The 23,713-nt window shown below is 41.6% G+C and overlaps 1 protein-coding gene across 6 annotated transcripts in view; it reads left to right on the forward strand.

Annotated features, from left to right (window-relative positions):
* The first annotated feature begins 21,699 nt into the window (after window positions 1-21,699).
* DZIP1 (DAZ interacting zinc finger protein 1) overlaps window positions 21,700-23,713 on the forward strand; it is a 55,304-nt gene continuing 53,290 nt past the window's right edge. For 3 of the 6 annotated variants that reach the window (XM_040487225.1, XM_040487228.1, XM_040487230.1), the window contains exons 1-3: window positions 21,700-21,797; window positions 22,159-22,386; window positions 23,418-23,664. In XM_040487225.1, coding sequence (XP_040343159.1) covers window positions 23,662-23,664 — 3 coding nt within the window. In that variant the 5' untranslated portion in view covers window positions 21,700-21,797; window positions 22,159-22,386; window positions 23,418-23,661. The remainder of the gene's footprint in view (window positions 21,798-22,158; window positions 22,387-23,417; window positions 23,665-23,713) is intronic. The other 3 variants (XM_040487226.1, XM_040487227.1, XM_040487229.1) reach the window with 3 other exon arrangements.

The raw sequence follows: 23,713 nt of genomic DNA on the forward strand, positions 1-23,713 counted from the left end.
TCTTTATAAAGGTTTCTTGTGAAAATATAACAAATCATAAGGACTTTATTTTTTCCAGATTTTATGTCTATAGATTTATATATATGAATATCTAGATATCTAAATATTTAAATCTAATATACTTATAGATATTAATATCTATCTCATATCTAAATTATATCCTTACATCTAACTCCAAGCATAGAAACAATTGCATTTAATCTTATAAACACAATAATTAAAGGACAGATAATGTCAAAATGGACAATAAAGGAAATAACGTATCAATTATAAAGCTGTCTACATGGTATGATGAACTTCCTTTTGTGGGCTGGTGATTTCAACAAAGATGCCAAGACAATTCAATGGGGCAAAGGTAGTGACTTCAACAAATGATCCATGTGCAGAAGAATGGAGTTGGACCCCTTCCCTACTTAGACCGTAAAGTATAAAATCTATAAAACTCATAAAAGAAGATAGTAGTATATCTCCATGTTCTTGGGTTAAGTAAAGGGTTCTTAGATACAACACCAAAAACACAAGCACAGAGGAATAATTAAAGTGGATTTCATAAAAATTTAGATTTCTTGTGCTTCAAAGGACACCAAGAAAATGAAAAGACAATACACAAGATGGAAGAAAAAAATGCAAATTGTAGATTTGATAAGGGAATTGTATCCAAAAAAAAAAGTGTGTGTATATATATATATATATATATATACATGTATATATACATGTATGTATATACACACATATATATATCCTTTTACAACTCGAGAATAAAAAGACAACCCAATTGAATACGCAAAGAATCTGAATAGGCATTTTTCAAAAGAATATATGTAAATGGTCAATAAGTACATAAAAAGATAGTCCAAATCATTAGCCATTAGGGAAATTCAATTCAAAACCACAATGAGGTACCACTTCATACTTGATAGAATGGCTATAACCAAGAGTTGGTGAGGATATGGAGAAATGGGGATTTTCACATATTGTTATTGAGAATGTATAATGGCACAGCCACTTTAGAAAACAAACATCAAAATGTTAAATGTCCACTTACCATATGACCCAGCAATTCCACTCCTAGATATATAGTTAAGAGGATTGAAAACATGTTCACACAAAATCTTGTTACACGGACATTCCTAACTTATATAATCAAAAGTAGAAACAGTTCAGGTGCCTATCAACAAGAGAGTGGGTAAACTGTGCTAAATCCATTCAATAAAATATTGTTTGACTATAAACAAGGAATAAAGTACTGATACACGTTACAACATCAATGAACTCTGAAGAAGATTATGCTAAGTGAAAAAAGCTGGTCACAAAAGGCCACAAATTGTAGGCTTCCATTTATGTGAAATGACCAGGATAGAAAAATCCATACAGGCAAGATTAGTGGTATTCCAGGGCTGGGAGTAAAGAATAGGGAGTGACTACTAATGTGGATAGGGTTTCTTTCGCCCCCCCCCCCCCCCCGATGAAAATATTCTAACATTAGGTAGTGGTGATGGTTGCACATATCCATGAATTTACTAAAAATTATTGTACACATTTATTTTTTTGTTTTTCAGAGAGAGCACATGTGAGCAGGGGAGAGGGGCAGAAGGAGAGAGAGAAAGAATCTTAAGCAGGCTCCATGCTCTGCACAGAGCCTGACACCAGGCTCAATCCCATGACCCTGGGATCATGACCTGAGACTAAATCAAGAGTCAGACACTCAACCAACTGAGCCACCCAGTCACCCCTAACTGTACACTTTAAATGAGTAAATTATAGGGGCACCTGGGTGGCTCAGTCGGTTAGGCGGCCGACTTTGGCTCAGGTCATGATCTCGCAGTCTGTGAGTTCGAGCCCCTCGTCGGGCTCCGTGCTGACCGCTCAGAGCCTGGAGCCTGTTTCAGATTCTGTGTCTCCCTCTCTCTGACCCTCCGCCATTCATGTTCTGTCTCTCTCTGTCTCAAAAATAAATAAACGTTAAAAAAAAATTTTTTTTAATGAGTAAATTCTATCAATTATAACTCAATAGAGTTCTCTAAAAAAAAAAAAAGGAAAAGTAAAAGGATGGAAAAAATATTTATCATGCAGATACTAATCAAAAGAAAGACAGCTGGGGTGGGTATCTAAAGTAGGCAAACCTATAGAAACAAAGTGGAATGGTGGTTCTCAGCAGTTTGAGGGAGACAGAATGGGGAGCTGTTGTTTCAGTTTTACATTATGGAAAAGCTCTATTGAATAATAATTGTGAATATACTTAAGACTACTGAACGGTACATTTACAAGTGGTTAACATGGGGCCCCTGGGTGGCTCAGTCAGTTAGGCATCAGGCCCTTGGTTTCAACTCAGGTCATGATTTCATGGTTCCTGGGATTGAGCCCCGCGTCGGGCTCTGTGCTGACAGCTTGGAGCCTGCTTAGGATACTCTCTCTCCCTCTCTCTCTCTCTGCCTCCTCCCCCCTGCCAAAATAAATAAATAAACTTTTTTTTTTCAAGTGGTTAGGGGCATCTGGGGGTGGCTCAGTCGGTTAAGCACCCAACTCTTGATTTTGGCTCCGGTCATGATCTCATGGTTCATGAGATCAAGCATGTCAGGCTCTGCACTGTCAAGAAGGGATTCTCTCTCTGCCCTTCCCCTGCTCATGTTCTCTCTCTCCCTAACCTCCAACTCCAGGAACAACCTGAAAAGGCTTCCTTAGCATGCGCATGTGGCTTCATGGGTTCAAGCTCCTCATCAGGCTCTGTGCTGGCAGAGCAGAGCCTGCTTGGGATTCTCTCTCTCACCCCCTCGCTCTCTGCCCCTCCCCCACTAGTGCTGTTTCTGTCTCTCTCAAAGTAAAAATAACTTCTAAAAAAGTGGTTAATATGGTTTATTTTGCTATACCTTTTTTTTACCACAATTTTTAAAATGTACTAAATCTCAGGACAGCTGTGGAAAAAGACATTTAAAAAAAGAAAATGCTGGGGCGCCTGGGAGGCTCAGTTGGTTGAGCGTCCGACTTCAGCACAGGTCATGATCTCGACCTGTTTGTGAGTTCGAGCCCCGCGTCAGGTTCTGTGATGACAGCTCGGAGCCTAGAGTCTGCTTCAGATTCTGTGTCTCCCTCTCTCTCGGCCCCTCCCCTGCTCATGCTCTGTCTCTCTCTGTCTCTCAAAAATGAGTAAGTGGAAAGAAAGAAAGAAAGAAAGAAAAAGAAAGGAAGGAAGGAAGGAAGGAAGGAAGGAAGGAAGGAAGGAAGGAAGGAAGGAAGGAAGGAAGATGCTAGATGACTGATTAATATGGGACAAAGTAGAATTCAAAGCAAAACAAAATGACCAGGGATAAAGAGGGACATTACAAATGATAAAAGGATCAATTCAATGAGAAGACATAAAAATTCTAGAGGATATGCACCTAACAACAGATCTTCAAAACACACGAAGCTAAAACTAACAGAACTGAAAGGTAAAAGAGAGAAATTTATAATTTTAGTTGGAGACATTAATACTTCTCTCTCAGTAATACATAGAATGAGTACACAGAATCAGCAAGGAAAATCAGAAGAACTGTTCATTAACCAACTGAATCCATCTGACATTTATAGAACACTACTGAATACACATTCTTTTTTTTAAAAAAACGTTTAGGGGCGCCTGGGTGGCACAGTCGGTTAAGCGTCCGACTTCAGCCAGGTCACGATCTCGCGGTCCGGGAGTTCGAGCCCCGCGTCAGGCTCTGGTCTGGTGGCTCAGAGCCTGGAGCCTATTTCCGATTCTGTGTCTCCCTCTCTCTCTGCCCCTCCCCCGTTCATGCTCTGTCTCTCTCTGTCCCAAAAATAAATAAACGTTGAAAAAAAATTAAAAAAAAAAAGTTTATTTATTTTTGACAGAGAGAGAGAAAGAACGTGGGCAGGGGAGTTGCAGTGAGAGGGGGGCACAGAGGATCCAAAGTGCAGAGATAGCAGAGACAGCACAGAGCCCAATGCTCTCTCAGCAACTGTGAGATCGTGACCTGAGCCAAAGTCACACGTTCAACAAAGTGAGCCACCCAGATGCCCCACAAATACACATTCTTTTTAGGTGCACATGGAATATTCGCCAAGATAAACCATATCCTACATCATAAAACAAAACTTCACCAATTTAAAATAATTGCAATCATAAAATAAAAGAACTCATTATATAAAGTATGTTCTCTGGCCATGATACAACTAACCAAGAAATCAATAAAAGAAAGGTAATAGGGAAATCTTCAAATATTTCTAAACAACACACTTCTAAGTAACCCATGAGTCAAAAGGGAAGCCTCAACAGAAATTAGAAAAAATTAGAACTGAATAAAAAAGAAAATACAACATATGAAAATTTCTGGGATACAGTTAACGTACACAAATTCCAACACAGTTCCTATGAAACTCCCTATGAGGCAACTCCTGTACAGCTCCCTACAAGTAGGCAATAATGTATCCAACGTCTTCTGGCTGCCCAGGCATAGAAAGAAAAATAGAGCTTGAATCCATGTGAAATGAACACATGTCATTTATACTTCCATTGGCCTGTAACTAGAGACATGACTCCATGTAACTTCAAAGGCCCTGGGGAGTTTGTTGGGGCACCCACACAGTTGACAATCAGTGTATCTGATTCAGTGAGCAAGAGTGATAACAGAGTTACCAGTCAGAAAGTTTTATAGCTCAAGGTGGTAATGGCCAAGATGGAAAGAAGTGGTAGGATTTGGAATCTACTCTGGAGGAGGAGCCAACAGGCCTGCTGATGGACGGAGGGCAGTAAATGAGGCCTCATTTATGAAAAGGAGCCAGCCACTTTAGGAGGCTCACAGAGGAATAGCAAATACAAACCTACTTGTCCACCCAAAATGGAACTGCAAAATAAAAGTTCAAAACATATCAAGAGCTGTCATGCCAAGAAAGACGGGCAACAAATCAACAACGGAGCCTGAACTCACAGAAGAGGAAATTAACTTTATAGACTAAGGATGCTTTATAGATATAAATGCAAGAAATATAAGAACATCCATACAAGACACCCAATACAATACATCCGCAAATGCAAGAAAGGAAGCACGGAACAAAATAGGCATAAACGAAATGAGAACAGGAGGATATAAAAAAAAAATAATTGTGTTAACTTCCTAGGGCTGCCATAATAAATTGCCACAAACTGTGTGCTTTAAAAACAACAGAAATTTATTTTTCTTATAGTTCTGGAAACCAGAAGTCCAAAATCAAGGAGCTGACAGGGCCATCCTCTCTCTGAAGGCTCTAGAAAAGAATCTTTGCTGGCTTTTCCCTCCTTTCTGGTGGTCCCTAGCAATCCTTGGCATGCCTTAGCCTGTAGTCATCATTCTAATCTCGGCTTCCACCTTTGTGTGGCATTGTTGTGTGTGTCCTCTCCTCTTTTTCTTCACCGATTACATCTACCAAGACCCTATTTCCAAATAAAGTCACATTCTGAGACTCTGAGCAAACTAGAATTTGGGGGTAAGAGGAATTATTTAACCCACCACAATAATTAATAAATAATCTTGGAAATTAAAAAAAAAAAAGATTAGTCCCTGAAATTTTAAACATACCGCTATCAGAAACTCTTAGACCAGCCACACACAAAAATCATAGTAAGGATTGGAAACTCCAGAAAATCTTAGTAAATGTGAACAAAAACTTAACAAGCTTTTCTAATACTTTATCTAACAGCTCTGTATGACAAAAAAGATGATCTTCTGCCTATCAAATAGGACCTCCTTTTTTTTTTTTCAAATCGCAACATTTACAAAAATCTACCAAATCCTAGTTCACAAAGGAAATTTTACAAATTCCTAAAAATCGTGATCATACAGGGGAACCTGGGTGGCTCAGTTGGTTAAGCATCCTACTCTTAATTTCGGCTCAGGCCATGATATCACCTTTCCTGAGTTCGAGCTCTGAGTCGGGTTCTGTGCTGAGCTTGGAGCCTGCTTGGAATTTTCTCTCCCTCTCTCTCTGCCCCTCCCCTGCTCATGCTATAAATAAATAAATAAATAAATAAATAAATAAATAAATAAATAAATAAGTAAATAAGTAAATAAGTAAATAAGTAAATAAGTAAACAAACAAACATTAAAAAATCACTATCATGCATTTCACTTCACTTTACTTTCATTTCATGTTTATTTTACACTCATTTCATGTTCATTTCATGTTCACTTTAGTGCAATTAAATTGAAAGTCCACAAAAAGCAGATTTTTTTTTTCCAAGTCATGTGCTTGGAAACAAAAGAATATATATCTCTAAATTACTCGTGGTAAAAACAAAATCATCACGAAAATTCCAAATTACACAAAACAAGATGATAATGAAAATGCTACATTATCGTAATTTGTGGAATACTGCTACAGCAAGTGAAATGGCCAATATGTTCAGCTCAGGATGCTAGAAACACTATAAGGCAGGAATAAAGAAATAGAAGGAAAGAAATAATAAAAAATGAGCAGAAATTACTGTATTGGGAGTGGCAAAGAAATATGAGGGATCTAAACCAAAAAGCTCATTATTGATAGAAGTTACAAAACAGACATAAATAGAACAAGCTAAAAAAAATCGAGAAAAGGCAGATTAGAATTTAAAAGGAGCACACAACTACAAATATGGTGGAGATGTTTTAATTTATAAGATAAAACATTGAATGTCTTTATGCGAATAAGTTCGAAAGTGGAGATGAAAAGAAAAATAGAATGTCTGGATAAGCCAATAGCTGTTAAAGAAAGTAAATTAGTAATTATGTGTCTCTTCCTAAAAAAAAGCCACCTGGCCCTCACAGATTTGTAATCCCTGCTATATACAAAGTATTTCAGAGTATTTTCAAAAAGAGGAAAATTTCTCCAACTCATTTTAAGAGGCTAGATGATAAAATTGGAAAGAAAAGAAAATCATCAACTAAATTTTGAGACTAGATAAAGCAGTCTTAAATGGAATATTTCCAGATCAAATTCAGGTAGTTAAAAATGAAAGATAAAGAAGAGGTTATCCTGGGATACAAGGATAGATCAACATCAAAACATCTTTCAATGAAATATGTCAAATTAACAGGTAGATGAAAAATCATTCTAATATATTTAATCCTTAAATAACATACAGCACCCATTCATGTTTAAAAAAAAATAGGGGTGCCTGGGTGGCTCAGTCAGTTGGGCATCCAACTGCTGATTTTAGCTCAGGTCATGATCTCATGGTTCCTGAAATGGAGCCCCATGTTGGGCTCTAGGCTGACAGTGTGGAGCCTGCTTGGGATTCTCTCTCTCTCTCTCTCTCTCTCTCTCTCTCTCTCTCTCTCTCCCCCCCCCCTCCGCCTCTCCCCTGCGATCTCTCTCTTTCTCTCAAAATAAATAAATAAACTTTAAAAATAAATAAATAATCTCAGCAAAATATGGAAGCAAACTAACTGCTTTAATTTGGTAATTGATATTTACCAAAACTTCTACTTTGAAGGTGGTAGTGACAGGTCAGTATCTCCTTTCCTTCTTGGAAATCACCCAAAGTCACCAGCATCACCACAACAAATAAGAAAGAGGAAAGCTAACTGCAATCTCAACAAAATGTAGAAGAATGTTGAATCTCCAATTCCCAAAGTAAGCGGGAGAAATGCCAAACGGTAGAGGAATCAGAGAGAGGATGGCTGATAACGCACATCTAAAAAAAAAAAAAAAGTTTAAAAATGCAGCAAGATAGTTCTCCAAGGTAGAGGCATTTCCTATACTGCAAAACCCAAATACCTGGCTTGCAACAAGACGAATGAGATACACTGGTTGGTGACAGAAGCTACTTACAGCACATTCTAGTTCCAAGAAACAAAAGATATGGACTTGAAATAAATGATGTTAGTTATTATCAATAAATGATAATTGATTAATTATCATTTCCCAGAAGCAGTGTATCACCATGGAAGAGAAGAGAAACTTCACATGATGAACAGCCTTGTGGTTACATGTCTCCCTTTGCACAGAAGTAGTGAAAACTAGATCAATTCATACCAATCCTTGGATCATAAGAAAAATGATGACCAGCATGGAACACAGCCCCATATTTTCCTCTATACAAACTCCCTACAAAAACAGCTTTAGGAAAACTTCACTTCATTTAAAGATAAGTAATCAAAAAGGACAGAATCAAGTGGCCAATAGGCACATGAAACAGTGCACAACATGATTTGTCACCAAGGAGATGCAAATTAAAACCTGAATGAGATACTGCTGCACACCCATCAGGATGACTTACAATGAAAAACGTTTGACAATATCAAGGGTTGCAAGCATTTAGAGAAAGGGTAACTTTCACACATGGCTGGTGAGCATGAGATGTTACAACCACTTTGGAAAAACTGTTTAGTAATGTGTTACAAAGTTAAATTTATATCTGGGGCGCCTGGGTGGCTCAGTTGTTAAGTGTCTGCTCTTGGTTTCAGCTCAGGTCATGATCTCACAGTTCATAAGTTCAAACCCCACATTGGGCTTCGTGTGGCCCTGTAGGGCCTGCTTGGGATTCTCTCTCTCTCCCCCCACCTGTCTCTAAAAAATAAATAAGCTTTAAAAAAAAATTTTTTTTTTAATTATATCTATGTCTACTTGATGACCTAGAAATTCCATTCCTAGGCATTGGTATTAGAAAAATGAAAACATATGTCCGCAAAAAGCGTTGTACAATAATGTTCACAGCAGCTTTATGTATAATATCCACAAACTGAAAATATCTCAACAGGAGAATGAATTTTTTAAAAAATGATAAACTCATTCATATAATGACTTTAATAATATAAACACAAAGGAGTGCGTACTGTAACAATGTGACTATACTTAATAATATTGAACTGTAGACTTAAAATGATTAAGAAGGTAAACTTTTGTTACATATATACTTTTTATTTATTTTGAGAGGGAGAGAGAGAGAGATAGAGTGCGTGCACATGTGCAGGGGAGGGGCAGAGAAAGACAGAGAATCCCACACAGGCTCCATGCTATCAGCACAGGTTCCCCACGTGGAGCTTGATTCCAGGAGCTATAAGATCATGACCTGAGCCAATATCAAGAGTCAGATGACTGAACTACCCAGGTGCCCCTTGCTATGTATATTTTACCACAATTAAAAATAATGATACAAAAGACAATTTACTGGATAATTCCATTTATATGAAAGAGTTCAAGAAGAAACAACATTAATCTATAGTGAAAAAGGCCTGAATGGAAATTACCTCTGGGTAATGGGTATTATCTGTGAAGAGTATATGGGGTCCTACATATTGGAAATATTATGTATTTTGATGGACCACAGATCATGATATATTTAGATGTTGCATATATTGCATGATCATAGGTAGGATATACTTAGTATGTAGCACTTTCCTGTAAATATGCAATACATCAAAAGAACAAGTAGAGATACAGAGCCTGGGGAGGAAATGGAGAATTGAAAGCTGACAGAACTCAGGGAAAAATGTGGAGGAAAAAAGAAGCAGTTACAGCATTGAAGGCCAAACTGGAAAGGAAAATCATGCTGAAAACCTAGAAAGATACGTACGGTTTAGGAATGAGAAAAGGAAGCAAAATGAAATTAAATAAAATGTTTTTAAAAATTTGGGGCGCCTGGGTGGCACAGTCGGTTAAGCGTCCGACTTCAGCCAGGTCACGATCTTACAGTCCGTGAGTTCGAGCCCCGCGTCAGGCTCTGGGCTGATGGCTCAGAGCCTGGAGCCTGTTTCCGATTCTGTGTCTCCCTCTCTCTCTGCCCCTCCCCTGTTCATGCTCTGTCTCTCTCTGTCCCAAAAATAAATAAACGTTGAAAAAAAAATTTTTTTTTTAAAAATTAAAGTAGGAGTTGTGGCTACATGGGTATGATAATTCAATGAGCTATGCATTTATGATCTGTGCAGTTTTCATAGGAATATTATACTTAAATAAAAATGTTAATTAAAATAAGGATTGGCAGAAAATGTCGATGAGAAAGCAGGCAAGCGATATCCAATTCTACACACACTTCTGAGTTCCCAACAGAGAAAATGGAAATACAGGAAGAGAACACATGTATCAATACATAAAACAATTCTCCAAGATTAGAATAGGATTTGAATCTGTACCTTAAATTCAGGTACCTTTGTACCAGGAAAAACTGTTTCAAAACTATCACTCTTGAGACATATCCAGGTAAAAATGCTAAATTCTAAAGAAAAAGAAGTAACACTATGAACAGCCAGACAAAAAGTTCAGGTCATTTATTAGATAAAGTAAGTTTAGACTGGGTGGGTCTATACTTTCTGTATTGCTGGGCATTCATTTCTATAAGGCAATTGAGCAAAACTTATGTAAGAACAAAGGCCACACACACACACACACACACACACACACACACACACACACACAAAAGAACAAAGGCCACAGATCAGCCATTTTTAACATGTGAGAACACCAGGATATTGTTCCTATGAGTCATTCTTGAAGAAATTTTTCCTGGACTTATATATTATATTTACCTCCAAGAAAAATAATGAAGCTTCACTTCTTACTAGATCCTCTTTCCCATTTGATGATCCCCTTTGTCAAAATCTTAAATTTCTAGTCCCTCAAATTTCTAGAAATCCTAAATGATTGGATTCATCACTGTCACGACTCCCATTATGATACCTAGCTAAAATAATTATTGAAATTTCACTTAAAAAAGAAATGTGTTGGGGTACCTGGGTGGCTCAGTCGGTTAAGGGTCCTGCTCTAGATTTCTGCTCAGGTCACGATCTCACAGTTTCTGAGTTCAAGCCCTATGCCGTTAGTGCAGAGCCTGTTTGGAATAATCTCTCCCTGTCTTTCTGCCCCTCCCCTGTGCTCTCTTTCTCTCTCAAAATAAATAAACTTAAAAAAAGAGAAATGTTTACACAAATCACTTGTTTTTCCTAACTTTTTATTTTGACCTAATTTTACACTTAAATGTTAACAAGCATAGTCTCTCTCCCCTTACTCCATGCAGTGACCTAGAGGGTGATTGTGGGAACTGCAGCACCCATCTTCAACCACAAGGGGGCAGGGCACATGGAAAGTTGCAGAGAGCTGGCAGAAGCTGGGTGCCTGGTAACTTCATGGAATCAGTATACAGACCCACACTGCCTTCTTCGGGATTGCCCTTATTATTTGCTAAGTGTTTATTTAAATTCCAGTTAGTTAACATACTGTATACTGTTAGTTTCAGGTGTACAATATGGTGACCCAACACTTCCTCAGGACACCTTTACATGAGACACATTTATACAGCTACCCTCACCCCACCCTTTCAAAAATTCATGGTATGCCACTCCACTTTTACGAAAGACCAACATTAGTAACTGTTTTCTCCAACCAAAAGAAACCTGAAGAGGATTTTCTCTTTTATGAAGAAAAAAAAGAAAAAAAAAAGCAGAAATAGTGTCCAGCATTTGTTTTGCAGGGAGCCCTCATACAGGCAGCGTGTGCTGTGAGCAGCAAGCGTGCAAGCCCCTAGTTCCCTGGAAACTAGACTCGGCTTTGCAGCCATCAGGCCACCAGAGCTCTGAAATGTCCCTGCAAGCATCTGTGCTTTATCTCCCTGTATTTTGTGCATCCATAAGATGTGCCCAAGAAAGGTAAATTTTGGGGTCTGGGAGTGCTCAAAACATTTTCCATATAAATTAGTGTAATTGCTTGTTTGCCTTACATCATTGCAGCTTACAGAAGATTTCCTAGGAATGCCCTATTTTCAGCGTTGGGGGAAACCTATATCCTACTATAAAGGGTTCCAAAGATAGTACAAAATATCCTCACACACCCTTCATCTGGAGTGCCCCATTTGCCACTTTGGGTTTATCACTCCCTCTTCAAGAGCTAACATGTGACTTAGCTGTTCTTCCAAAAGAAAAGCATGTCTCAGAAAAGGGGCTGCTGTTCTTGTCTAGGTCCTGTGAGGAGACCACATGCATCAATGCCACAGCAACCTACAGCCGATGTAAAACATAAACAGTAGACTTTCCTATCCTCAATATGATATTGGGGGATTGTTTGCTACTCTGGTGAAAGCCAACTGATACAGTTTCTGGTTGCCAGCCGCTCTGGTACTACCCGTACTATGTACTGGTTCCTGAAAGCCATCTTGTCCTTTGGAATAAAGACTCGATGTGTGCTTGAGGGGGTGCGGGGGAGACTGGCTTTCACAAGGAGCAGGGCCAAGAGGCAGAAGCAGGTCCTGAACGCTGTCTCCCCTTACTATTGCAGGTGAAACTAAAATTAGAAGGCAGGAGAACAAGACAGAAAAAGAAAAAATAAGCAACAGCATACATCCCTAAAAAGAATGGGAAAATTCCTATGAATGTGTTTGATTTTCTATGCTTTTCTAAGCAACAGTGACTGTCCTGTCTTGAGCTGGTTAGGATCCTAGTATCTGTATGAAGGAAGCTAAGATCCCAGAATCTAGATGGAGAATCAATAAGTAGGGAGTATGTACCTCCCTGAGAGAGAAAAATCCAAACTATTCAAAGGGATAGAAAGGTGCTATCTTCATGCACCCCAATGTTTACAGCAGCACTATTGACAACAGGCAAAGTAGGGAAAGGGCCCAAATGTCCATCGATGGATGAATAGATAAAGAAGATATGGTATATATACACAATGGAGTATTACTCAGCAATCAAAAAGAATGAAATCTTGCCATTTGCAACTTCGTGGATGGAACTAGATGGTATTATGTTAAGCAAAATTAGTCAGAGAAAGACAAATATCATATGACTTCACTTATATGAGGACTTTAAGATACAAAACAGATGAACATAAGGGAAGGGAAGCAAAAATAATATAAAAACAGGGAGGGGGACAAAACGTAGGAGACTCTTATTAAATATGGAGAAAAAACAGAGGGTTACTGGAGGGGTTGTGGGGTGGGGGGGGGCGCTAAATGGCTAAGGCCCATTAAGGAATCTACTCCTGAAATCATTGTTGCACTATATGCTAACTAACTTGGATGTAAATTACAAAAGAAAGAAAGAAAGAAAGAAAGAAAGAAAGAAAGAAAGAAAGAAAGAAAGAAAGAAAGGTGCTATCCTTTGTCCTGTGTTATCTGCATCTTTAAATCTTGACCCTTCGCTTTAGGGAGAGAGAACCTATTGAAGAAAAGCATCAGGATACCTTTCCTAAAAGCAAGGTCATAGAGCTGGGTGGTAAAAGAGAGTCAGTACTGTTCAGACTAGACAGACATCTGTTACCCTTCTGCTTGGAATATCTTCCTTTTGGGGAGTTTCACTCCACTCTCCATGCAGTCGTGTTGGGTCCTGAACCACTGACTGTATCTCTATCAAAGCCCCTTTTCCTACCACCACCTTAGGGTCCATCAAATACATGATCCACACTAGGTCCGTCACATTCCCTCTCACAGGAATGGAATCTGGAGTAGAATTTCAAAGGGCTGAGGGTAGATGGGGCAGTGGGATTGCCTTGAGTTACAGAGAGCTCTGGATCTCACCTGGTTACTGTCTTTCATGAAGGCTGATCGATTTCTCCTTTGATAATGTGAACTACCTACTATCCTGCCAGTCACCCCAGGCCAGAATCAGTTTCTGTTATTGACAAGCAAAGAACCTTAATTAACAGGGAAAGTGGTGCCAGAAAAAAGAGCACCCATGGGGAAATGTGGGGTGTTTGGAATTAGTTATTTGACTACTATGAGGCAAAAGAATCTGAGACTCCTGTTAATATTCAATAAGTTTGGGGCTCTGGGAGCCTCGTAGTTGCTGCACTGACCAAATTAAAGGGATGACGAATGGCGGACAACCAGGTATGATGGTCATTTTTTCACTCAATGTATAACTTAAAACAAGAGAACAAAATCAAATCTCAAAATTCCATCTTGGTGATATGCCAGTTTTTTCTGCAACTTTGAAAAAAAAAATCGGTTCCTCTCTAAAGCTGTAAGGTTGAGGACGTACAAACCAAACCCAGAAACTGATTTTGCGAGTTGACTTCGCAAGTCTCTGTACGTCTTTCACATGAAGGTTGGAGAAATGATCAGGAGGGAGTGCATCCAGGCTAGTGGGAAAGGCAACATTGAAGAGGATTTGTAGGACTGAATGAAGTGCATCTTTGAGATGGTATTGGCATCCCCTGAGAACTTGCTAGAAATGCAAATTTTCTAGCCCTGCCCCAGACCTACTAAATCAGAGACTCTCAGGTGGGCTCATAGCTGTCAGGTTTAGGATGTCTTCACAGCTCTGATGGGGAGCGGGGGGACTCTGATGAAAGTTTGAGAGGAACTGACATAAAGGAAACTGAAATCCTCAAACCATCTTGAAATAACCCCTCACCCTGCTTTCTTTGGCCAAGGGCACGTTGCCACCTTTGCATGTGAGAACTAATAATTTCCCTCAGAGCCCAAGTCACACGGTTGCTATGGCAACCAGCCACAAATTTCAAATGGCCCTGGTAGGGGGAGGCAGAGGGGGAGGTAATCCTGACAACTGACACACCAGAGTTAGAAGTCTAGAAGAAGTTGTAGAAATTTGCTAAACTATGTCCCCTCCGAAACTTGGAGAATGGGGAACTAGACTTTGAGGTTGTTAGATCAGGAGCACGGTCCCCATATTCTACCTGGAAGAATGTACAGATACGGGGAACCTCCAGAGATTGTGTATTCAGTGCGAAACAAGTTGGGGAAAGACCATTCGATGTAAATGTGTACAGAACTTTGTCCCACGACCAATTACATCTCAAAAGTCAGAAATCCCTTAACAAGTCTAAAGGAAAGAATACAGAGACTCGAGGAAAAGGGAATAAAGGATTGGATAGATGATGCTCACCTAGTCCAGGCAGCTCCCCACCACCACATTTTTGACATAAACTTTCATTTTCATAACAAAACATATAGACTGTTAAGGGGAACCAGTGTTATGGTAGGAAAAGTGAAACCACTGCAGTTTAAGCAGTAAGATAATTGCACCCAATTAGATGCTTGCAAAATCATAACAGAGATACAGGAGTGTGTGGAGGGCAGGACAGCATCGGAGCTGTGAAATTCTGGAGTTTGATCCTCTGATAAGAGAAAAAGGCACCGCTGTCTCAACAGCCACTTGATGCTGTTGAGAGTTGTGCCTAGACACGCTTAGTTCAACAGCTGCCTTTACCTACTGACACTGATCCGCATAGTCTTGCTTGCCAGCAAAAACGACGGCAGGCAAATAGTTCCTGTCCCACTTCTCTCTTTCATGTCATTCAAGAGTGTATCTAATTGGCAGAAACCAATTTGCTTCCAGAATATGAGCTGGAAAGGAGTCTGAGAAAGGCATGGGTTTTAGCTTTCCAGCCTCTGCACAGCAAGAAGATACATTTAAGGAAGGAGGCATGAAGGTGTAGTGAACAGATTCTGTATCCGTCTCCTAAGAGAGGTGACAGCTCAGTACAAAAAGCCTTCTCTCAACACGGAATGCTGAGTGCGAGCGCTGTCGCTGGGATGGGCTCCCAGATCTCAGGGGAACGGGAGGAGCTCAAGATGCGGGTGCCCATGTGAAAGCTGCTAACCATCAGGCGTAAACTGCACTTGGTTATCCTGGCAGGCAGTACCGTGGCCATGGCAATCAGATTCCAATTAAAATACTCCGGCCCCTGTGGATATCCCCCCCAGTTGTGATAAATTAATCAGGTGGCTCCAAAATGTGGCATGTCATGAAACCATATGTCCTGAGTTGATTCGTATGATCCCTTCCCCCGCCACCACAAGCGCCAGGACTGAGCCACCTTCCTTGACAGTTAGGTTTGGGATTTTGTTTTTGTTTTTAACCTGTCTTCCAGATCTGAGTCAGTTCAAGGCAATACATTAATGGTTCAATTAAATTTTTGTTTTTTTTTTTAAATTTGTTTAAATATTTATTCTTGAGAGAGACAGAGACAGAGCATGAACGGCAGAGGGGTAGAGAGAGAGAGATGAAGACACAGAATCCAAAGCAGGCTCCAGGCTCTGAGCTGTCAGCACAGAGCCCGATGTGGGGCTCAAACTCACGAACTGCAAGATCATGACCTGAGCCCAAGTCAGAGACTTAACCGACTGAGCCACCATGAGCTGCTCAGTTAAATTCTAACTTGAAATTGCCACCAGGCCATTTCACTACTTAGGCCACAGAGAACAACCAAAGGGAGGTATGGGTTGCTGTGGTGATTTCAAAATATGGCCTCAAAATCTTTGAGGCTTCCTCCCTTGAAAAGGCAAAACTAATTGCTGTCCCCTTGGGTGTAAATAAAAGTGACTTGCTTGTAACCAGCAAATATCCCTCTAAGCCCTACTTCACTGCATCTCACACATTTTGGTAAGTTCTCTTTTTTATTTAGTCCCAAATTAAAAATTTCTCTTGAGGTTTCTTCTCTGAGTCATGTCCTACATAGAAGTATGTTGTTTTATCTCCAAATATTTTGGAATTTTCCAGCTATCTTTCTTCTATAGATTTCTAGTTTAATTCTATTGTTACCTGAGAATATATTTTGCATGATTTCTATTCTCTTACATTTGTTAGGGTGTGTTAAATGGCCTTGAATGTGGTCTATCTTCCTGAATGTTCCACGCAAGTTTGAGAAGAACATGTGTTCTGTTGTTGGATGGAGTATAGTCAACCATTGAACAACCCGGGTTTGATCTGCATGGGTCCATTTATACATTGATTTTTTTTTCAATATAGTACAGTACTGTAAATGCATTTTCTCTCTTTTATGATTTTCTCAATAGTATTTCTTTTCTTTAGCTTACTTTATTGTGAGAATGCAGTATATAACATGACACTGTTATCAGTAAGATGTCCAGTCAATAGTAGCCTATCAGTAGTTAAGTTTTGGGGGATTTAAAAGTCATATATGAATTTTCAACTCTTTGGGGGTCAGCACCCCTAACCCCTGCATCGTTCAAAGGTCAACTGTACATACATGTTAAGGATCATTATGTCCTTTTGGAACATAAATTCCTTCATCATTATGTAGTACCTCTTAAATCGCTGACCATCTTCCTTGTTCTGAAATCTGCTTTAATACCATCTAGTTCCATCCACGTAGTTGCAAATGGCATAGGCCATTCACATTTAAAATGATTATTGATATAATTGGGTTATCATCTTACATGTTTATAACTATTTTCTATTCATTGTACTTGTTCTTTATTTCTTTTCTCCCTCTTTTCCTGCCCTCTCTGGTTTTAATTGAGCATTTTATTTTATTTCACTTTATTTTTTAAGTAATTTCTTTAAAGATTTTTTTTTAAGTCATCTCTACACCCAACATGGGGCTCGAGCTCACAACCCGGAGATCAAGAGCCGCACACTTTACCAACTGAGCCAGCCAAGTGCCCCTTTACTGAGCACTTTATATATCGTTCTGTTTATCTTCTCTCTTAGAATATCAGTAATACTTCTCTTTTTAACTTTTTTAATGGTTACCCTAGAGTTTGCAATATACATCTATAACTGCCTGCCAGCAGCACCCCGTTTTAAGTTACTCAAAGGAAGCTGAGGCGGAAAAGCCAGGTTTGAAGGCAGAATTCTTGGATTCTCAGACAAGCTCCCGGGACAGCAACTCTTCTCTTCCCAGCTGGCACCATCCGAACAAGTGAGGGGCTTTGTGTGCACAGGTGTATAAGCACCAACCTGTATGTCTACACTATCTAGTGCTTTTAAATAACTCTGTTAGAAGTGCTAAAATGGTTAGGCCATCCCATGTGCTAACCATAAGCAGCAGTCCATCTCTGAGAAGACAGACTCGGGAAGCAGCCCATGCAGTTTCTGGAAGTCAGCATGGCTGTTTATGGAGGAAATTCTGGGCTTCCGTGCAGCTGGGACATGGTCTAGAATGGGAAAGCACAGGCTACTGGAGGGCCTGGTCCACTAGCTCCTTGGACTTTTCTAAACAGCCAGGCTGGGGTGAAAGTCCTCTTGCTGACGTGTAAAGGCAGTATGGGCCCAGGTAGTCATCTGACTCATCTTTACAGAGTTTGGGCTTGCTACTCAATTTTTCAAAAGTAAAGAATATAATGTACAATAATGGATATACATATAGCGTATAAATTACAAGGAAAAGGGAATGACTTAACCCAAAAGTTAGGACAACTGTTAAATAGGAAGGTAGAGAGGGATGTGATAGTGGGGGTTCATAGAGAGGGTTTTCCAAAATGCTAGGAATGTTTTATTTCTTAACCTGGGTGGTGAGTATACAAGTATTCATTCTATTACTCCTCAAATTGTGCACATACATTTTATAGACTGTTCATACTATATATAGGATATTATACTTATGACTAAAAGACATTAGTCAGGTGATCAAAATAAGGGCATACATGACATGTATTGTCTGGTTCAATACATTTGAAGTATTTTGCTTCATAGTCCCACTTTCGGTATCTAATCTTGGTTTTACTCCTGTAAGGCCTGATTGTGTTTAATGATAATCGATGTGGGGGTACCTGGGTAGCTCAGTCAGTTGAGCATCTAACTCTTGATTTTGGCTCAGGTCATGATCTCACGTTTTGTGAGATCGAGCCCCACATCGGACCCTGTGCTGATAGTGTGGAGTCTGCTTGGGATTCTCGGTCTCCCCCTCTCCCTGCCCCTTCTCCACGCTGTCTCGCTCTCTGTCTCTCAAAATAAATACACTTTAAAAAAATGATAATAAATGGGTGCTAATCACTACCCCAACTGCCTACCTCAATGTAATTTTCATTTTCTCACACTTGCTATTTTCAAACAAGAGAAATAGAAACAAAATTTTGAAATAAATTAAACTACATTTTTGTTTACTTACTATAAGAATCAATATTCACCAATATTTCTATTTTCCTTTTTTAGGATATTTCTGTCTTCAAAAAATACTTATTTGAGCATTTACTACATGCTCAACATGCTAGAATACCTGAAGTTCTCATTGTCTATTGGAGATAGATACTTAAATAGTTTCTTTTTCTTTTCTTTCTTTTTTTTTTTTTTTTTTTTTTTTGAGAGAGAGAGAGAGAGAGAGAGAGAGACAGAACATGAGCAGGGGAGGGGCAGAGAGACACAGATTCTGAAGCAGGCTCTAGTCTCTGAGCTGTCAGCACAGAGCCTGATGCAGGGCTCGAACTTGTGAACCCCAAGATCATGACCTGAGTTGAAATCTGACACTTAACTGACTGAGTCACCCTGGTGCCCCCCTACATAGCTTCTTAAAAGCGAATTGTGTAATTATCATAACCACTTCCTGCTGGGCTGTGCTAACTGGTATGAGAAGTTTGAAAGAATCAAGAATGTATGAATGATTGCCATGCCTTACCAAAGTCAACTGGTTCACTTTATTTCTTCCAACTCCATATATGTGGGGTAAGGTACTGACCGTGGGGAATGATGGATATGAGGAACTCAAATGGTGTATCATCAAATAATGTTCAACAATCATGCTACACACACACACACACACACACACACACACACACACTGACACACATACCAGAAAGGGCTACAGAGTATAGACTTTGCAAAAGCAATGGCCTTTCTACTTCATAATGCCTGAAAATTCTACCTAGAGATCTTTACCCATTCTACTTTTTTTTTTAAAAGTTTATTTATTTTTGAGAGAGAGAGAGACAGAGCATGAACATGGGAGGCACAGTGAGAGAGGGAGATACACAATCTGAAGCAGGCTCCAGGCTCTGAGCTGTCAGCACAGAGCCCGAGGCAGGGCTCAAACCCACCAACTGTGAGATCATGACCTGAGCCCAAGTCAGAAGCTTAACCGAGGGAGCCACTCAGGTGCCCCCTAATCATTCTACTTTAGAGGAGGATTCTTACGGGATCTTGGATTCACTTTCGAATTGAAGCATTTTAAAATTCAACACATTTAAAAATCTCACCAAGGCTGTGCAAGGCCTCATGATTTCAAGTAAAAACTAAAGAAAGGGATTCACATAAATACTTATTAAGCTACTACTATGCTTGAAGACTTGTGCTAAATAAAATGCAGTACAAAATTGATTGGGTCACGGAGAATCACAGGGAAAACATGTTACCATCCTGAAAAGATCTGTAGTTACTCCTTTCTAAGTGAAGAACATTTTTTTGCTAGAGCAGACGCTAAAATTATGCAAAATACGCACTCAAATTCCTCAATCTGGGTCAAGCTCATGGCTGTTATAAATGATACATGAATACATACTTTCCGGATTACTACTTATTTTAAAATACTGAATTTTGTCCAATTGTCAGACCAAGTGTTCCAATTTTAGGTTAAAAAAATAACTACACTACTCTTGAACTGCGACATCCCGTCTCCCCCCACTGTCAAACTTTGTACCAACAGAGATACGTGCCTCGCGTCCTGAAGTGGACAAAACCGAAAGAACGCGGAAACCTACGTGGGTTTACTCCGTGTGTGCTTCTGTGCACAGACCCTAATCCCGTTTTCCACGTCACTCAAATGCACAGCTGCATTAGATAGCCTCTTCAAGGTTCCTTGCATCTGCAGACTTCTACAATGAAAACTCCTCTCTTCTTGGGAGCGAGTTCACAGAAAGTCCCTATGGTGAGGGCCAGGCCACCCGAAGGATTGGACTGAACCTGGTTTCTCTTTGAAAAGCCTTTCTGGGAAGAACATCCCACGCCAGCAACAGAGCGCGCCCCGGCACCACGTGTCTGCACCAACGGCGGGATTGGCGGAGCGCATTTTAGTGCTGCGGTCTAGACGCGCGCGGTCCCGCCCAGCTGCCAGAGGAGCTGGGACGCCGAGAGGAGAGGCCGGAGGGAGATCGCAGAGGGGAGGGGGGCGGGTGGGGGGTGGGGGATCCCGAGGCGCCAGCGGCCGCGAGTCTGGAAAGGCCCCAACGGCGCCAGGCCCGCCACGCCGCAACTTGCCCAAACCAGACAGGCTTCATCCTGCGCCCTGGAAGAAGGAGCCGGCCCGCCGCCTCGCGCTCGGCTGCTCCTCTGCCTCCGCCGGCCCCGCCTGCGCCAGCAGCGCCTCTGGGGTCTGGGCCCCCAGCGTCGCCCCAGTCCGCTTGCAGCGCCCGGCGCCCGCCAAGGAGCGCGCAACTGGGGTGAGCCGAGGCCCGGGATGCGCCCGGAGACCTTGGGAGCTTGCGGCGGACCGGGCATCTCGGGGCCCGCGAAGCCAGGGCCTCCTCCCGCTTTCCCCGGCTGCGAGCCGAGGCACTGCAGACCCCGCTGGCAAGGCTGCGGCAGCCCCCACCCTCAGTTTACCTTCTAACGGGTGGCGCCGAGCCCTCGCTGGAGCCCACCTAGCTCGGTCTTTGTCTTTGCGGGTTCAGCTGGCCGGCCCTGCAGTGCACCAAGGACTGGTTGCGCCGCGCGGGGCTGCTGCCCAGCCCCGGGATGGGGGACGGAGGGAAAGGGAAAGCGTGCCCCCTTCTTTCCTGTTCCGGCCATCTTGCGACCGAGATTCAACCAAAGGGGCAAGGATGGCCAGCAGCGTGGCGCTCTGGGCCGGAGTGGCGGCGGCGAACAGAGATGGGCACCTCAGTCCCGCGCGACTCTTCCCTGGACCGCAGTGGGGGCGTGCGGACCAGCCCTCTCATTCAGCTCCAAGGGCCTGGGCCCAGAGCACGGGTGAATCCCTTAAGAGGCCAGAGGCACGGAAAATAGGAGGGATACCGGCCGGGAGCCGACAGTTATTTAAGCGCCTAATTCATTCAATCATTCTTTATCCACGTGTCCATTTGGCAAATTCTCAGCTCCTCACTGTGCCTGTCCGTTGTTAGGTGCTGGGGACACACGGTGAGCAAAAGAAATCACGGCCCTTGTTCCCGCTGATCCTGCAGTCCAGTGGATGGAGCCCACAGGACACAGACCTGCCAGGTCGGTAACCTGACGTCCTTTAAACAGATAGGGAAACTGAGGCCTAGGACTGACATACTTGTTCTAGGTCAAGCAGCAAGTATATGGAAGAATCAAACTTTGAACCTAGATCTTTAATTTTATACTGGCTGCAGTGAACCGTTAATAGTTCTTTTTTCCTAAAGACCCATTAAAAGTTGTTTGGATGTACAGTTTATATGAAGTCATATGAACTGCATGCTTTATTTCTTGGATGTTTTTATATGGATTTATTTCTAGTTCACAATATCTGGGAGTGCTAAAAATATTTGATATTACAACTTTGCTTGAAGTTACTCTGAATGGTATTTTCCTTTCTCCTACTCACATATCTGGCTGTTAGGAAAGAAAAAAAAATTCCTGATGGTTGGTCCACGCAGGGACACCCCGGTGGATTGAGGAATGTCTGGCTTTTCCTCAGCTCATTGATCTCTGTGGTAGCCACAGGCATCACCCAAAAGACCCCAAGAATGAAAGGCCTGATGTCTACAAGTTGCTGCTAGAGCAACTAGCAGCAGATGCTGCAGATCTCTGCAGATCACAGAATGCAGCTGCCTCACAAGTTTGTAAGGTAAACACCGGGGCCCTCTAAAACTTGATGGTACAAAGCTGATGGTTAAAGTTCCCCTCCATATATATATATATATATATATATATAAATTTTTTTACCTTCACATTTTGAAAAGGTATCCTTTTGGGAAGACAAGTACAAAAAGTATTAATAATATCTGTGGAAGTTCCTTAATTTGTACTTTTTTTTTTAATGTTTATTTACTTTTGAGACAGAGAGAGAGCGAGCATGAGCGAGGGAGGGGCAGAGAGAGAGGACACAGAATCCGAAGCAGGATCCAGGCTCCAAGCCGTCAGCACAGAGCCCAATGCGTGCGGGGCTCCAACTCAAAAGCCGCGAGATTGAGATCGTGACCTGAGCTGAAGTCGGACACTTAACCGACTGAGCCACCCAGGCGCCCCTTAATTTGTACTTTTATCAGTGTCTTGTACTTACCAGTATCTTATTTTTATATGTAGGCAATCCATAGAGGAAAAGAGACCCCATTTTAAAAAGTATTTCAGGTGTAAGAAATTTAGAAAGCCTGCCGTCAGATATAATTAGCTCTGCCACCATTTTAATTTTTAAAACTTTATTGAGATATAATGTACAAATGCACCCTTAATTTTCAATGCACAATTCGATAAGTTTTGGCAAATGTATATACCCGGGTAATCAACAAACAGCAAGCACAATCAAAACAGAATATTTCTGTTATAGCCCCAAAAGTGTCTTCCTGCTGTTTTGAAGCCAATTCCCCTCCATCCCATTTAATTTTACATAGTTTTGTTGTTTAACGTTTCTTAAGTCTGTGTGTAAAAGAGGAGGATGAATAGGCATTTCTGATCTCAAAATCTAAGGTGAGGACAGGGGTGAATAACCGGAGGCTAGCGGCCGGAACGGAAAGTTCCCGGGGATGTGGCTCCCCACTCCTTAAGGACAGGGAGGGTCAGCCCCAGAGCCAGGGAGGGTGGTGGCCCGGTGAGCTGGCGCTCAGGAAGTGCCCTCTTCCGTGGACGGGCTCGCCCACGAGGTCTCCTCTGGTCCCGCAGGGCCCTGGGCGCACGCTGACTGTGCGGGGGCTGGCGCGCCCTTTGCTCTAAGTCCGGGTCTGGGCGCTGCCATAGCAACGGCCTGGACGCCCAGACCTTAGGCCGCCGCCGCCGCCGCCGGAGACCCGGCCATCTCCCGCTCCCGAAGGGTGGGGTGGCGGCGGCCCGGGAGGCGGCCGGGGCCGGGTAGACGGGACCGCCCCCTCCTCGGATACCAGCTGAGGCCGCGGGTTTGCTTCCAAGCATGGTAAGTGAGAGCGGGGAGGTCGGGCTGCCTGGCGATGTGGAACTGGGGG

This window comes from Herpailurus yagouaroundi, unplaced genomic scaffold, assembly GCF_014898765.1.
Source record: "Herpailurus yagouaroundi ecotype Mexico unplaced genomic scaffold, PumYag 164, whole genome shotgun sequence".
Lineage (NCBI taxonomy): Eukaryota > Metazoa > Chordata > Mammalia > Carnivora > Felidae > Herpailurus > Herpailurus yagouaroundi.